Raw genomic sequence first — 15,723 nt, 5'->3', positions numbered from 1 at the left:
TTTTTCTTTATGGGAAACAATAACATTGTCCTTCATTAATAAGGAACTATTTAATTGCCCTTTCAAATGAAAATTGAATCAACACCAGCTTATTTCTTTTATAAAGAAAAACTTGCTTAGTTGTTCATCAATCTGCCCTAGCTTTAAAAGAAGAGCTCATGAATCATGATGCATTAGTTCTCCAAGATTTAGCACTATGGTAGAAATTGGTCACGTAGACCGGTTTGAGGATCTTTTTATAAAGGGTTGCAAGATAAAAATTTGAGATGTTAAGGCTGTTTGAATAGTTTGAGTGTTGAATTTAGGAACGTCTAAAACAGATTAGATCACATATATGTCAAGGAGAAGAAAAAAATATGGCAATGATCATGTTGTCATTGACTTACTCGAAGCAGAAGAAAGCAACCAAAACATATATTCCTGCAATACTTAATTAAGCTTAGTATTCTGAGTTCCGTGTCTATTCACTCATGAAAATGAGAACTTTTGAATAAAGACATTGGACTCAGATTTGTATTCACAATATGTTACAAATCAAAACCAAGTTTCAGAGTGACCAACCTGACCAAACCATATAACGCAGAGCTGTTTTATGAATGTTGAGGCAGGCCTACCTGAATATCTACTTACAGCAGTCCCTTCTAACACCTTCATACAAACATAAGTAATAAAACCTTGAAATATTTTTTATTGGATGAATCAAAATTATATTCACTCAAAATATATTTTACTGGATGAATCAAAATTATATTCAATCCAAAAGTGATACATATAAAGAGTATTCCATTGAAAACACAACACTTGCAGCTACAAAAAAAAAATATCAATCAATAATCATCAAAAAAAAAAAAAAAAAAGATTGATGGAGATTAAAAGTGTGCGTTTTTAGATCCTTTAACATAAGTTAATTAACCTAGTTATTTAGCCAAGTGATTACTTAGATAAATTATTCAGATCTAGGTTAACACAACAAAATCATATCATGTAAATAATGTGGAAATATAAAGAACACACAATATGATAACCCACGAAAACCAAACTAGTAAAAAACCAGGGGAGGATTTAACTTAACTATCCTCAAGGTAAAATAGATCCACTATAAAATAATTGAAGTTTTTACAATAGAACTTAGACCACTAACATCCTATTACTACCTAGAGTAGAAAACTTACTACCACAACCACATGACAGCTTCAAGTCTATGGACTACTTCTTTCTTTAATCCACTGCAACCACAAGTTCTCCTACTTGTGACTTTGAGACTCCACTCAAAGGTTTCAGGTCTTCTTTAAGTTCTTTATGCAGCAACTAAAGCGATCACCAAGTTTTTGACATGAATCTTGATCTTGATAACCCTAAGTGTGCATGAAGGTAAACACCTCTAGATCTCACAAAAGATTCAACACACAACACATCAATGAGCTCTAAAATGTAACTAGGGTTTTTCCTTTTATACTTAGAGTAAAACATAAAACCCTACATGTCAAACCGGGCTTGGGCCGAACTGGAAATTCTGCAAAAAAATAAATCTGCACATGGTTCGATCGATCGAGTCTAATTTTTGATTGATCAAGCCTTGCAGATTTAATCCAATAAATTTTGCAATCACTCGATTCCAATTTTACACATAAACACACTTTGAGCAAGCCTAAACCTAGACTCTATGTTTTGATCATGGTTTGCCAACATATTACAAATTGAACTTCTAATACATTTAGTTCCTAAAGTCTTAGAACCTACAAAGTGTAGAAAACATAAAATCTTTCGTCTTTTATGATTGAGCTCGTTATGTAACTTTGCAACAGAAACCATGCTAGTGTGTGAAAACATGCTACAAAAACCAAATTTAGGGGTCACACCAGCTGAAAAATATTTGTCACTAAACTCTGAACTACATGTTAGAGAAGAACTTGTACATGCACACCATCAGCATTTCTTGTTTATGGCATGCGCATACACGTAAGAGTTATGTCAATCAAGGTAATGGTATATGAAGTAGCACATTATCAGACTCTTAAATTTTAGACTACACAAAATGTTTAAGCATCCAAACTCTACTACTAGTGAGCAAAGTTTAACTCAATCTGATGTAACAAGATTTAAGTGTTTTTGTGAGTTACACCACAGTGTGAAAGGGCTTCTTTCTTTTTTTCTGGAAATTTTAAATGGTATGTTGGTTGATCAAAAGGACACCATTCCAAGTTTAGAACTTCAGGTCCCATTGTTTCATTTAGGTGGAATGTAGACCAGCTTGAGGATCATTTTATAAGGGTTTTGGAATTAAAATTTGAGCATCATAAGGCTGTTTGAATAGTTTTGAGTGTTCAATTTAGGAACATCTAAAATAAATCTGTTCACATAGATCTCAAGGATAAGGAACAAAAAGATGACAAAGAAACGTTGACAAAACACATGCACAAAAGCGCACACATATTAAACATTTATCATTCATATTCGGAAGAGGTATTTTATCAAACAGTTGAACTGTAAATCAAAAGCATAATTTGTGCATAAAATCACTTGCAGTCTCTCAATGCCTAGAATTTTTAAGACTTGGCCCAATAGAATGCTTTGAACTTACTAGATATTGTATTTGTAGAGACCAATTAAAATTTAAAATCCACACTGTAAATACTCTTTCCCTAATCCAATTGTAAAAAATAAAAAATAAAAAATAAATAAATAAAAAAATTCACCTCTCAACAAGTTCTTTAATGAGGTGGGACTTGGCAGCAAAAATTTTTTTCCCCTCTTACAAAATTGGACCCAGATCCATTAATCCGCTTTTGAACCCAAAGAAACAATTATGTATATGGGTCTAGATTTAGACTCCAAGAAAAATGGGTCAAACTTGTACTCTACTCATTGAATTACTAGGTGATGGGTCGGGTTAGGTCAACAAGAGCATCAGATGGTTAATTTCTTTTTAGGTTGCGTTTGGGATAAGCTTATATTGGGCAGCTTCCTTTACTATGTAGCTTATTTTTGTTATTATTTATAGGTTTTATTATACTTTTTAGTACTATTCATATGTTTCATTGTAATATTTCAGTTAACTTTTAGTTTTATCTATAGTAGTTTCGGTAAAAAATTTTCAATTTTAGCTAAATAAGTTATTCCCAAATGTTGAAAAGAAAAATAAAGGAATTTTTTTTTCACTTTCCACTCTTTTTATTTTTATTTTTAAGCCTTCTTCTCTGCCTTACTGTGTCATTCAATTTACACTCTACATTCACTCACAGTCACACGTCACGATTTTCTGTTTTATTATTTTATTATTTTCTTAATTTATTCAAAGACGAGAGATTTTATTACTCTAAAAAGTTTGTGATTTAATGCTGATATTTAAAAACCCCCTCCCCCACCTCTTGTTATGAAATAAATTTTCTTTAAAAAAATATATATTTGCTCTATCTTTTTAAAAATAAAAATAAAAATTCTACCTCAAAACTATTCCATCACCATTTACTAGCATAAATGTTACAAATTACATATATTTAGAAATAAAACAAAACTTAGGTACAGTACTTAAATACTATTCCTTAAATTCTCCTCTTAAAATTCAACTATGTGACTTTTTTCTCATATGATGAAAATATATTTTTAACTAAGTACAGCTACATGATTGAATTTTAAGATGGGAACTTAATGAACAGTGCGTATCTAAATTTTTCCCTTAGAAATATACAAAAGATCACTTTGTGGATACCATTCATCAAAATTTTAAACAAACTCCTATACTCTCTAAATCTTACCTAGAATTAGATGTCTTAACCAAATCGGAAATCACCAATAGAAGTAGGTTATTATACAATAAATAGTCAATATTGGGACAATCAATTTACATCAAACATTCATAGAAGGATTACACGGTAAAATACTAAAAGTTAAAAGTTATAAAATGGGTTTGTGACAAAATAAGGACATCTGAGGAACTTAAGATGTCTCATTTTATAAATGATTTTGAGGATTAATTGATGTGATCCTATTAAAAAAAATTAAATTGATCTCCCTATGTAACATTTTTTATGATAATTCAAAAGGTACAACTATGGAGGACGAGAGATTTGAACACTAATTCTCCTTATAAAAGAAAACATGATATGTTATCGCGTGACAAGGCTCATCTTACCATGTAATTTTAAGTTCTCTTTAGAGCATTGTGGGGACGCAGGCCCAAATATATATATTGGGCCTTGGACCTTGTCCGAGGAGACACAATGGTCCGAGAATAGATCAATAGTGAAGAAGAAGTAAGACTTTGAACCTCACAAGCAAGCTATGACTATCAAGGCTGGGAAAGGTAGGCTGAGTAGGAGTGTCTCCTCAGCTAAACGAAGAAGGAGTCAAAAAGTATGTTCTGTCATCTAGAATGGCGTTCCAAGAAGTTCTATTAATAAGGATGTGTACTGCTAACGTACAGGACAAATGGGAGTCAAGGAATATCTAAGAAAAAGCTGTTATCACCGTATTGAATACTCTGCAGCTAACTCTCTAGCCACATTTATGTGGAGAAAACCCCTGAACAGTGCTACCTTGGTTGCCCTAACTCACAAAGGACCTATAAGGGTGTCCGATGGGACAAGCATTCAAGTAGTGGCTTGGACGATCAACAAGTGGAGGGCCAAGATCATTCAAAGGGAGATATATAATGTAAGAGACCTCTAAGGAAAGGGGATCGGGAAACAGAAAGAAAAAACAATGTAGCAATCAAGAACTGAACTTGTAATCAAACTTGAGAGAAATATATAAGAACTAATCTCCTCGGACTGTGCTAAGGACAGTTTTCTTTAGATTAAACTATTCTATCGGCATTTTCTTGTCATCTGAATCTACTTTGCTTGTTGTCTAATTCATTAAAACCCAATTTTCCAACCCACTCTCTACAAATTCATTGTATTGGGCTTTTTAGACCTGAATTCATTTACAACTTAGGCTAGGGACCCAAATTGTGCCCTTACAAGCACAATAAAAAAAAATTACAAAAAGTTATGATGAATAATCCAAGCCAATTTTTATTTTCAATAAAAATGGAAAAGATAATGGAATTGGTGTAATGATGCAAATTTTTCAGGAAGAATTTCTCTAATATGATTTGAATTAGTTCATCATTCAAGAAACCATATCTCTTTGTGTTTTCAACAAAGGTGTCCATGATTCAAATTCCCCCTCTAATTATTGAATATTACATGTGTGTGCGTAAAATAAAAATATAAAATATGAAATTGATTTTCAAACTTTTCGGTTTGGAATGGACCAAAAAGACCAAACTAGACTGAAATGGATTGAATGGGACGAACTGGACCAAATGGACCACATGAACCGAATAGGAACGAAATGGACCAAACTGGACCTGAATGGACTGAAATTGATTGAACAATATCTATATGTGGGCGACTCATGCATGGTGATAAAAGAGTATAGAACAAAGTTTATGAATTTCAAAATTTCAAGAGAGTGTCTAGTAAGGAAAAGCAATGTTGGTAGCTAGAGTCAACTTCTTTTACTCTAACAGTAAGAGGCACTTAGGGATTATGTAAATTTGAGGGTGGAGCAGCTGGAGCCCCATATCGTAAGTTTGTAGAAAAGAGTCCATAAAGCAAATGGGGAGTACATTGGGCACGGGGAGTTTTTTATGGAATGAGATATATTCGAGTAGTCCAAAACTCCAAATGAAAGCTTAAGGCATGAAGTGAAAAATGGAAAGCTAAGGAAAACTTTGAGAAAAAAGGCATAAAAATGGTGGAGGTGACAGCCTAGAGAAGACCGTCAGAAAAAAACAGATGACTACGGGAATCCATGATTGGAATTGCTTAGGATTTGGAAACCTTTGGACACTTATAAAACACTTTCGGACCTATCCCAAATTGGCCTGCCTCAGGAACATTTAGGGTCCGTTTGGATTGAGCTTATTGTTGCTGAAACTGAAAACTGAAAACACTGTAGCAAAATAATTTTTAAATGTGTGAAAAGTACCGTGGGACCCATTTTTAATATTTTTTAATGCGTGAACAGTGTTGCTACAGTACATGAACAGTACTAATATAGTGCAAAACAGTAATTTTTGTGCACCAAAGTCAACATATGCGGGCAAAAGAAAAAAAAAAAAAAAAAAAAAAAAAAAAAAACAAAGAAAACGCAGAACGGAAACGTAGACGCAGGAAAACACAATAGCCAAACGCCCTCTTAAAGTTGCTTCTAGTCCTTTTTTTTATTCCTTTTTCTTTTTTTTTGCCTAGGTAACTATGGGGATAGAACCTCCCAGCTCATAGGTACACATAGTACCGGGTACCACCAGGCTACAAGGCCCGGTGGTAAAGTTACTTCTAGTCTATTTAAAATTATTCTAAGCGCTTTTATTTTTATTATTCGATAGCTATAACAATCGGTCACAACAATCTTTTATGACTGCATTACATAGGATAATAACTCACCCTACATTGAGTAAAAACTCCCACGTTTTTTTTTTTTTTTCTTTTTATTTTACATTAGATTGTGACCAGGTAAGAAAAGATTGTGTCTAGGTAGAATATGATTGTAGGCTCTAAGGAAAAAAAATTCCCCCCGCCCAAAGAAAAAAAAGAAAAAAAAAATTTTTTATTTATTTCTAGAGTTAGGCCTCCCTCTTCCAAAAACTTAGACCCCCTTAGCCTATCCCAACTAACAATTACTCAACTCAAAAACTTAACAAAAACAAAACTTTAAAATAAAAAATCGTAATCAGCCCAATATTAGAGTACTAGCATCAAGTGTTCTAAATGCTGAATATTTATTAGTATTTAGAACACCAAATACCAAAAACACTACTGTTCAAGACATTTCAAATGATATATTAAAGTAGCAAAAGTAATTTTTGGTTTGTGAATTTTTTTTTTTTTTTTTTGGCAATAACTTATGCTCTTAAAAAAACAATATTATTTAGTGTTTTTTGTCGTTGTTGGTAGATGATTACATCTTAATGTATTAAGAAACAATGATTTTGTGTATTTATCTTGGTTGATAGTTTGTTAATACTATATGAATACCTATTTGATTTTGTTTTCTTATACTTCGGCCCCCCTAACTTGAAATCTTAGGTTCGCCCCTGCTTTGATGTGAGTTCAATTTTTCCCTTTCTTTTTTAATTGTAATTTTGTTGAGTTTTATTATTTTTTGATTTTTTGAGATATATTTTTTGGTGTTTTGGATTGTAGGATAGAAAAAATTGGGTTTGAGAAAGTTTGTTTAAAACTTAAAGAATAATTTCCAAGTTCTATATACTTTTTAATGATACGCAAAATGTTATAAATAAATTTTATTAAAAATGAATATTTAGGCTAACTTACCATGAGAGAACGCGCTACTTGAGGGGTGCTCTGAAAACGAGATTTGGGTGCTTAGGGCACCTCCCTTTTGGGTAATTGTGTGGAGTCGCCACTTATTTTTTATAATAAAAAAATAAGAAAAAATAAAATACAATTCACAAGTCTAAAAATTCTTCAAATTCATTAATGAATTATACAAAGACAACTGGGTAGAATAACTTTACAAGGCTTTGTTCCTAAATACAATCTATGTAAATATTACAAAGTTTTGATCCGAGTTACAATCTACAAGAACAAAAGATAAAACACTAGTCTATTATCCAAAAACCTAAGTTTAGGAGCTAGGTTACGGAATGGAAAGGTGTTGGGCACCTATTCCACCCAGACGGAGTCTGGTTTTCTAGACTCTAATGACCATTATGTACCCTTTTTGTATGATGTTAAATGATATGCTATAATACATGTAACAAACACTTACTTGACAAAATTAATTTAAACAAATTCGTCTTATGAATATGCCCTCTTCTTAAAGAAAAATCAGATATGTTTTTTGAAAGTTAAGTAAAATGAAATTTGATGAATAAAAAAATCAGATCTGTTTTGTAAGGGATAAAAAATGGGATTTGATTAATAAAAATCAGATTTGTTATGTAAAGGATTAAAAAAAAATGATTTTTGGTTAACAAAAATCAGATCTGTATTGTAAGGGATAAAAAAAAAAGGATTTTTAAAAGAGATTCATAATTCAAATCTATTATGCATGCATCACATATTTATGGAATTAAAAAAAAAAAAAAAAAAAAAAAAAAAAAAAAAAAAAAAAAAACTTAACCTAACTATTAATTCATTCTTTGAAAATTCAAAATCTGCAGTTTTTTTATTTAAGATGAAAACTATTTCAGAAAAATTTTTAGATTTGTACTTAATGAAAATACAGATCTGTTTTGTATGCTTGAAAAATTTGGATCTATATTTAATGAAAATATAGATCAGTTTTTAGCCAGAAAAATTTCAGAAATTCAGATCTGTATTTAGTGAAAATATAGATCTATTTTGTGACCAAAAAAAATTTCAGTTCTATATTTAATGACCTAAAAAAGTTTTCAGAAAAATTTTCAGATTTGTATTTAATGAAAATACAAATATGTTTTTTTACCAGAAAAAGTTTTCAGATCTGTATTTAAAGAAAATACAAATCATTTTTTTTTTTGGTTATTTTTTAGAAAAAAGTTTTGGTGATTAATTGCAGATCTTGAATTTAAAGAAAAATTAAATCACGACAAAGTTAATCAATTAGAGAAAATCCCCAACCAAACATGTGAACATGGCATATATAAATTGTGAACAAGATCATAATGAAATCAAACACATATTAACAAAAACCATGCAATGAATAACACAACATATCAATTAAGAGAAAAGAAAAATGAGCACAAGATCGAAATTAAATACCTACTTGCATTAGCGTACCCTTCAATGGAAGAATATTTTAGAAATCAAAGAAATTTTCACTTCTCTGAGGTCTAAAATATTTTACTTACAAAAAAGAAATTCTTAAAGTCAAGGCTTCCAGAACATAAAAGTAGCAGAGAAGTTAGAAAAAGAAGACCCTGAATTCTGATCTTTTTCCTCTATTTATAGAGGTTGGGATGCTTAAAAAATAAGCTGAATGAGATTAGATATGAATTGGAACGCGTCCTTATCTCTAAAAATTCGAAAAAGATAGGTTCTATCTTAATCAGAAGGTTCTCAGACCGGGCCACACATTTGGGCCAATCGGCACTTAGGAAGTGCCGACTGGCCCTCTTGGGTGCCGAGCCCCCTTTTCAATTTTGGTTCAATTTGAACTCTTTTTTTGAGGATTTTTTAGCCTGGAATTGCACCTAGACACGTTTTTAATTCATATTCTAAAAATTAATCCTTTTTTTCTTGATAATCAGGTCTTTAAAGTAATAATTATCTAATAGATAAATATTCTAAAAAAACTTAATTATCCACAATTTCTTTATTATCTGATTATCCACTTTATTCCCATGCAAGCAGGCTTATTTTTGACAAAAACCAACAACCAATCACAGAATTATTTAATTAATTTTAATTGTTTAACCAATTAGATTTAATTTAAATTAATCACGCATGATTGGTTCCACCCAAACAAAATGCATGCAAACCGTGAAAACTTGATTATGTGATATCTTTTAATCCGACATATCGTCGCTACCGTTAGAATCTCAAGATCATTTTTATGATATGCAATGAAATAATTAATGCATGTAATGCAACTATGATTTTTTTCGGGTATATGAATGGTCATTCTAACTATCTTCCAAGATGATTATAAGTGCAAAATCGAGTGTCTACATTACCTTTCTTGAGAAAAAATGTATTGTTTTCATTTTGATACGATATAAATTATATATATTACATTTGTGATTATTCTTATAATAAATGAAACTATAAGTATAAAGTATATTACTTCTTTTATTAAATTAGTCTAAATTGCAAAAAAAAAATAATAATAATAATAATAATGAGACCGCCCTAAAAAAATATCACGCACAATGCGTGAGTCTATGACTAGTTTGTATAATAACGCGTACATGATTGAACCACAAGATGCAAATATTAAACCAATGAAAGATGTAAAACGGGGGCAGTTGCTTGACACTATATGTCTCTTTTGTAATCAACATCAAGAAGCAATCTAGCATGTTCTTTTCTATTGCCCTTTTGCAATAATTACTTGGTCCTTCACTAAGGGTCATTAAATTTTAGAGATGTAAAATTCTTTCCCATTCATGAATGGGCGAAGAATTTCATTTACCTAATAAAATCTTTGGATTCCCCTTAATGATGAACAGAAAATTAATCATTTTTCAAAAAGAATTTTCTAAAAAACAATCTTATTTTTTTTATGTTTTATAGTAACCTTAAAATGAGTTGGAAAACTATCTCTTGACTTTCTTTATTTAGCTTCGCATGAGATAAAGTTGTTTTTAAGAAAATTTTATCAGGAAACAACTCTATCTCATATTAAGTTAAATAAGGAAAGTTTAGTTTTTCATTGACCCTTTTTTTTTCCTGGTAATACCAAACACTGGAAAATGTAGAAAACTATCGATTTTTATTAAATCAAACGGAGCGTAATGTTCTCATTACCTGTGATTTGTTATGGTGGTGCAGAAATAGAGCTGTTTTTGAAAGTACTCAATTTAATCCAATGGAAGTAGCTGATAGGATCGACAAATGGTACGCATATCATATTAGTGCTTCGGTTCTAAGTCATTTAACATGAGTCCCTTGAAGAAATCTGTTGGGACTAATCAATCTGGTTGGGTTAAATTGAACATTGCAACGGTGTTCAATGACAAGACAATGGTGGTTGTGGTAAAGAATTATGGGGAAATGCAAAAGATGCATGGCTAGCTATTAATCAAGCTTTGGCTTCAAGGACACAAATTTTAGTGATTTGAAGGGGACTCACTCATCATTAATCCATTGAAAGAAGATCCTCTAGATATACATTGAAGAATCAAATCTCTCGTTACAGAAATGATGGGCCCATAACTGTCTCTGCTTTCCTCATCTAGGCTTTTGTTCAAGAGGGTAAGATAGCCTGGGCATTGGTTTGTTTTTAATTACATAAATCAATAAAACAAAATCAATGTTATCCTTTATACAAATAATTAAATTTAATTAAAAAACATAATATACTAGAATTCTACTAAAGTTTTTTATATACTGGTGGCTAACCAGTGGTAAAAATTCAAAAATAAAAAGTTAATATATGATATACATTTAACTCATAAGTACCAATAAAGTCCTATTAAGGAATTTATAATAAGTTCTCAAATAAAAAAAAAAAAAAAAAAAAAAAGGAATTTATAATAAAAATATTCCTAATTTAATTAGAATTTATTAAGAGAATATCAAGCCCAATTTAATTAGGATTTGTTGGGTGTTTGTGTTTGGTTATTTCATCTAAAAAGACTGAGTTGTTGTATTAAGAGTTCTGATTGATTAGTTTAAAGTTTAAACAAACATGATTTAGTACCATCTGTAACTCTAAAACCAAATTATAAATATAAATTTTCAAGAACTTATGTAACAATTTTTGTTTTTTAATAAAATTTTCGTTACTTATCAAAAAAAAAAAAAAAAAAAAAAAATTATGTAACAATACTAAAAAAAATTGACAAAAAAAAATAAAAACTCCATTTTAAAGTTTTATATATAGATATATTATTATGTTTTGCGTGCTCTCAGATTTTTTTTAACCTATGGCAAGAAAAGAGAACTTCTAATATATCTATATAAAACTTTAAAATGAAGGGTCTCATGTGCTTTGAAAACAATAATTAAAAAAAAAAAAAAAAAAAAAAAAAAACAGAGAAAATACTTATCTAGCATAGATCGTGTAACCTTATTCCTTATCCAACTAATAAAATGGTTGTTTCTTCAAAATAAAATAAATTTAAAAAAAAAAAAAAAAAAAAAAAAACTAATAAAATGGTTTATTTAAATAAGGTTAGGCTTCACACGGGTTTCGTTTTATAGCATATATAGCCCATAGACACAAGCTCAACGCAAAATATAGGATAGATCTCCCCAAACACACTGCAATTGACCTTAGAAATGATACCTTGAGAACCTTGCTTTGACATGGGAACTTCACAGACAAACATTTGCCTAGAGAAATTTAGAATGTGTAATGACCAATCAAAAAGAAAAAAAGTTAAGCTGTTTATTTTACCAATAAAGAAATTTAATGATGTTGAAAAACCACCAAAAACCTTTTGCCCTTCTTCTACTCTCTCTTCTTCCTCCCTATTAGGATTCTAATGGTCTTCTCTCAAATCTCATCTAAAACCTCACAAAGTTTAAACTGGATTTCCAAAGCATATAACCACAGAATTCAGCTGCAACAGTTAATTATGCATGAGATGTGTCCAACATCAAACTGGGTATAAGATGACTGCACAGAACAAAGCATTCCAAGGCTCTAGTAAAAACCATGATTTTCCCACAGCCGTCATTAAATCAAGCTTTCAAAACTCAATTCAACATAAATGCTCATTCCAAACAACTGCAAGTAGGAACAGCATTCACCAATTACTACAACCTTTTAAAAAGAATGAAAGAGTCAAACCCAGTAGAAAGCATTCCCATCCTGCTCCTTCTAATCAAAGAAGTACCATGATCACAAATCTATAAAATGCCTCAGAAAAGCAAACACCCACTCTACGGTTCTTTTATGAAATGGAGACTACAAAGCATTCTTAAACCCCCCACCCCGAACTCCTCCCTTTCTCTGTTTAGATTAAGAACATACTATTCAGAGTTGTTATATAGTCTAGAGCAAGCTAAAAGTAGTTAAGCACATCACATGCCAGATGCCACCTCAAAGTCTCATGCTTTTCCCATTTTCACCATGATACATAAACATTTATTAGGTGAAGGAACTTTGGCAATATTGTTTTGAGACCATTGCCATTCGGATCAAAAACTAGCAAAAGAACACAGTCAAGTATTCTAAACATGAACTTTTTTCTTTTCCTACTAATTCAATGGATAAGAAACCCAGATCCAGAAATAAATAACTTTAAGTTTACCAAATTAATAAGAGTTCAGACTTTGGTGCGGGGCAGGTTCTACTGAATCCCGCAGAAAAAAAAAAAGAAGCAGGACATTTATTAGGAATACCATAATAATCATGATTTAATATAGCCATATTGGTACTGGATACACTGTTGGGATATTTAATCACAGACTAAATGCTTGAAAATAAAACAGATTTCAAAGCCAATTCTATTAGTAAAAGCAGCTTAAACCAAACTAGAAAAAAAAAATCTACAAACTTAAAATATGGCATCCACACCCCCCACCCCTTTCTTATCAACAAGTAAACACATAAAAGGGCAACAAGGAAAATGCTATAAAACTACATCAAATATTACTGCCACAAATTGATGAGACAATGAATGTGATCGATGTCACTTCAACAACTACAAAATAAATAAATATCCAAATAACCTTTATGTGATTGGTAATACATTCATTTGTAAGGCAATAAAATTAGTGGTATCTAGCATCACTCAATGTAAAATGACATGCAATAAATGTGCTCAATTTAATAGATCAAATCACAGCAACAGATACTACCTAATCCAAAAATAAAATCACAGCAACATATACAAATGCAAAATGTAAAGTAAGCATAATATAATTGCATAGATTCATAAGATCACTAATTGGTCCATGACAAAACACAATTCCACTATATTCATAAAAAATAAAAATAAAAACTCTCTTGTTCGAAACTAGTAGCAGCTAATTCACATTAGAATCAATAAAATTCTTTAAAAAGTAAAAAGAGTAGAACTCAGAGAAGATATGTACAGGAACATGTGAAAGTTTGGGCAAGCTAATGGAGGATTACACAGCAGGTATGTTGGAGAAAGAGAAGCCTTTGTAACCCTTATAAGCATAGTAAGCAATCCTCGTATAGTAAAACCCCGGAATGAACAAGATCGAACCCAATATTGCAAAGAACACACCTAATCAAAAAAACAAACCCAACAAAGAAAAATCAAAATAATCTCAGACCCAGAACACAAAAAATAGTCAAAGTAGAAAAACACAAAGTGGGTATTGAGTGAAAAAGCTAAAAAGGTACCGTGGGCACGGTCGCCGCCGATGTGGTTGATGGCCATGAAGATGCCGATGATGATTCCGAGAGTGCCGAAGACAAGGAGAGACACGGCGAGGGCGATCTCTTTGATTGGAGCCTTGTTGTTCATCGTGTACGAGGTTTCCACCATCATGTCCTCGTCTGTGATCGAAAACGCGTGGTCTACGTACGCCATTTTTTTTTTCTTCTTCTTCTTCTTCTTTTTTCAGATAGAGAGAGAGATAGATAGATAGACACGGAGAGATTTTGGGCTTGAATTGAACAAGGTGGTGTGATGTGGGGTTGGTGACGTTGACACGGCTCCTGATTTTGATTTGAGTTTTTTTTGCTTGGAGTTGAAGATGTTGAGAAAAGTACTGTAGAAACAATGACTTTTCAAAGAGTAAAGAAAGTTCTTTTGATGGTTGTTTTTTTTTTGAGAAGTTTTTAATGGTAAGAGATATTAGTTATGCAATGATGTTATCTGTATATGCGTGGACTGTACCTCTGGCTTATTCTTTACTTTTGTGTGCGATTGTCCAATCCAAAGTCCAATCCTCACCTAGTATTCTCATACTGGGTGACCCACTCTGCCACTAGGCTTCCAGCCCACAGAAAATTGAAAGTTGGGTCCAGAGAAAGAGGTCCAAAGAGTAGGGAAGGATTGAAATTCTAGTTTTTGTCAGGGGCACAATAAAAATTCTTAACAATTTTCAAAACATCCCTTAATTTGGGTTATTAAAAACAAATCTTAAATGATAAATGTGGAGGGTAGGAACCCGAAAAGAGGGAATCATTAACAGATCCATTCAAGGTATACTGGGGCCCAACTGTTCATCAAATCAAGCCTGATTCCATCAAGACAACCAAAATAATAGGTGGATTAGTGCACTGAGGAGGTCAATCTGTCCGAGGAGGTCGAGGAGCAAATACTTCTTAGGAGTAGAGAAACAAGCCCAAAGGATTGTGAAGTTGGAAACTGAGAAGGATCGTTATGAGGTATGAATAAAAGCGAGAGGAAACATCCAGGTAAAGCATCTATCATCTCTACATTCCATGCACTGCACCAACTCAATCTGTCATATTAATGGTAGAATAACTCCTAAATAGTGCCTCCATTGCATACCTGTAACACCCCATAATTTTGATATCAATTAAATTATTATACATAAATTATAGAGGAAGCCTATAATTAAATGGATTAAATTGATTTGGGCCTAAGATATTAAAAATAATATAAATACTATAGAATATGAAGCCCAAATAAGATGGCATAAGTAAATATATGGGCCTTGAAAACCCTAGCCTTTTTCCTCTTACATTACATGTGTATATACATAAAAAGTCCCTTTTTGTTTTCAGCCGCAACATACAAGTAAGCTGTTTCTTGTCTTCTCTACGGCTGTGTAGGAGAATCAGGTCAGCTCTCCTCTTTATTTGGGTTCTTTTATTTATGTGATACCTAGCATGTGTCTATCTAGCTTAAGAGCATCCGCACTGGAAATTGTAAATGCCAAATCTAAGGAAATTTTGGCATTTCAAGCCTAAAAGAGTCAGCAGCTGGGATTGTAAAACTGAAGAATTGTAAAAAAATTTAGAATTGTGCTACAGTGCCATTCTAAATGTAGAATGGCACTGTAGCACTATTGTATAAATTTTTTAATCACTTTTATTCTCTCTCTCCTCTGTCTTCTCTTTTTCTTTGTCTCTGGGGCTGATACGTTTTCTTCTTTCTTTCTCAACTCTCTC

The 15,723-nt window shown here is 31.7% G+C and overlaps 1 protein-coding gene across 1 annotated transcript; it reads right to left on the bottom strand.

Moving 5' to 3' along the window:
* Positions 1-13,516: 13,516 nt before the first annotated feature.
* LOC126706526 (uncharacterized) lies at positions 13,517-14,393 on the bottom strand. Its single transcript, XM_050406048.1, has 2 exons — positions 13,981-14,393; positions 13,517-13,861 (listed from the first exon to the last, which is right to left on the bottom strand). The coding sequence occupies exons 1-2, from the start codon at positions 14,168-14,170 to the stop codon at positions 13,740-13,742; spliced, it is 312 nt and encodes a 103-aa protein (XP_050262005.1). The 5' UTR covers positions 14,171-14,393; the 3' UTR covers positions 13,517-13,739.
* Between the last annotated feature and the right edge of the window lie 1,330 nt (positions 14,394-15,723).

This window comes from Quercus robur, chromosome 11 (genome assembly GCF_932294415.1).
Source record: "Quercus robur chromosome 11, dhQueRobu3.1, whole genome shotgun sequence".
NCBI lineage: Eukaryota > Viridiplantae > Streptophyta > Magnoliopsida > Fagales > Fagaceae > Quercus > Quercus robur.
Note: the sequence above shows the minus strand (reverse complement) of the source record. Positions and strands in the feature narration are given on the sequence as shown.

Bases quoted from the DNA above. Each gene is read 5' to 3' on its own strand.
- LOC126706526 (XM_050406048.1), bottom strand. From the start codon at position 14,170: ATGGCGTACGTAGACCACGCGTTTTCGATCACAGACGAGGACATGATG. The intron at 13,862-13,980 runs GTACCTTTTTAG...TTTTTTGATTAG, and splicing joins CGGCGGCGACCGTGCCCACG to GTGTGTTCTTTGCAATATTG.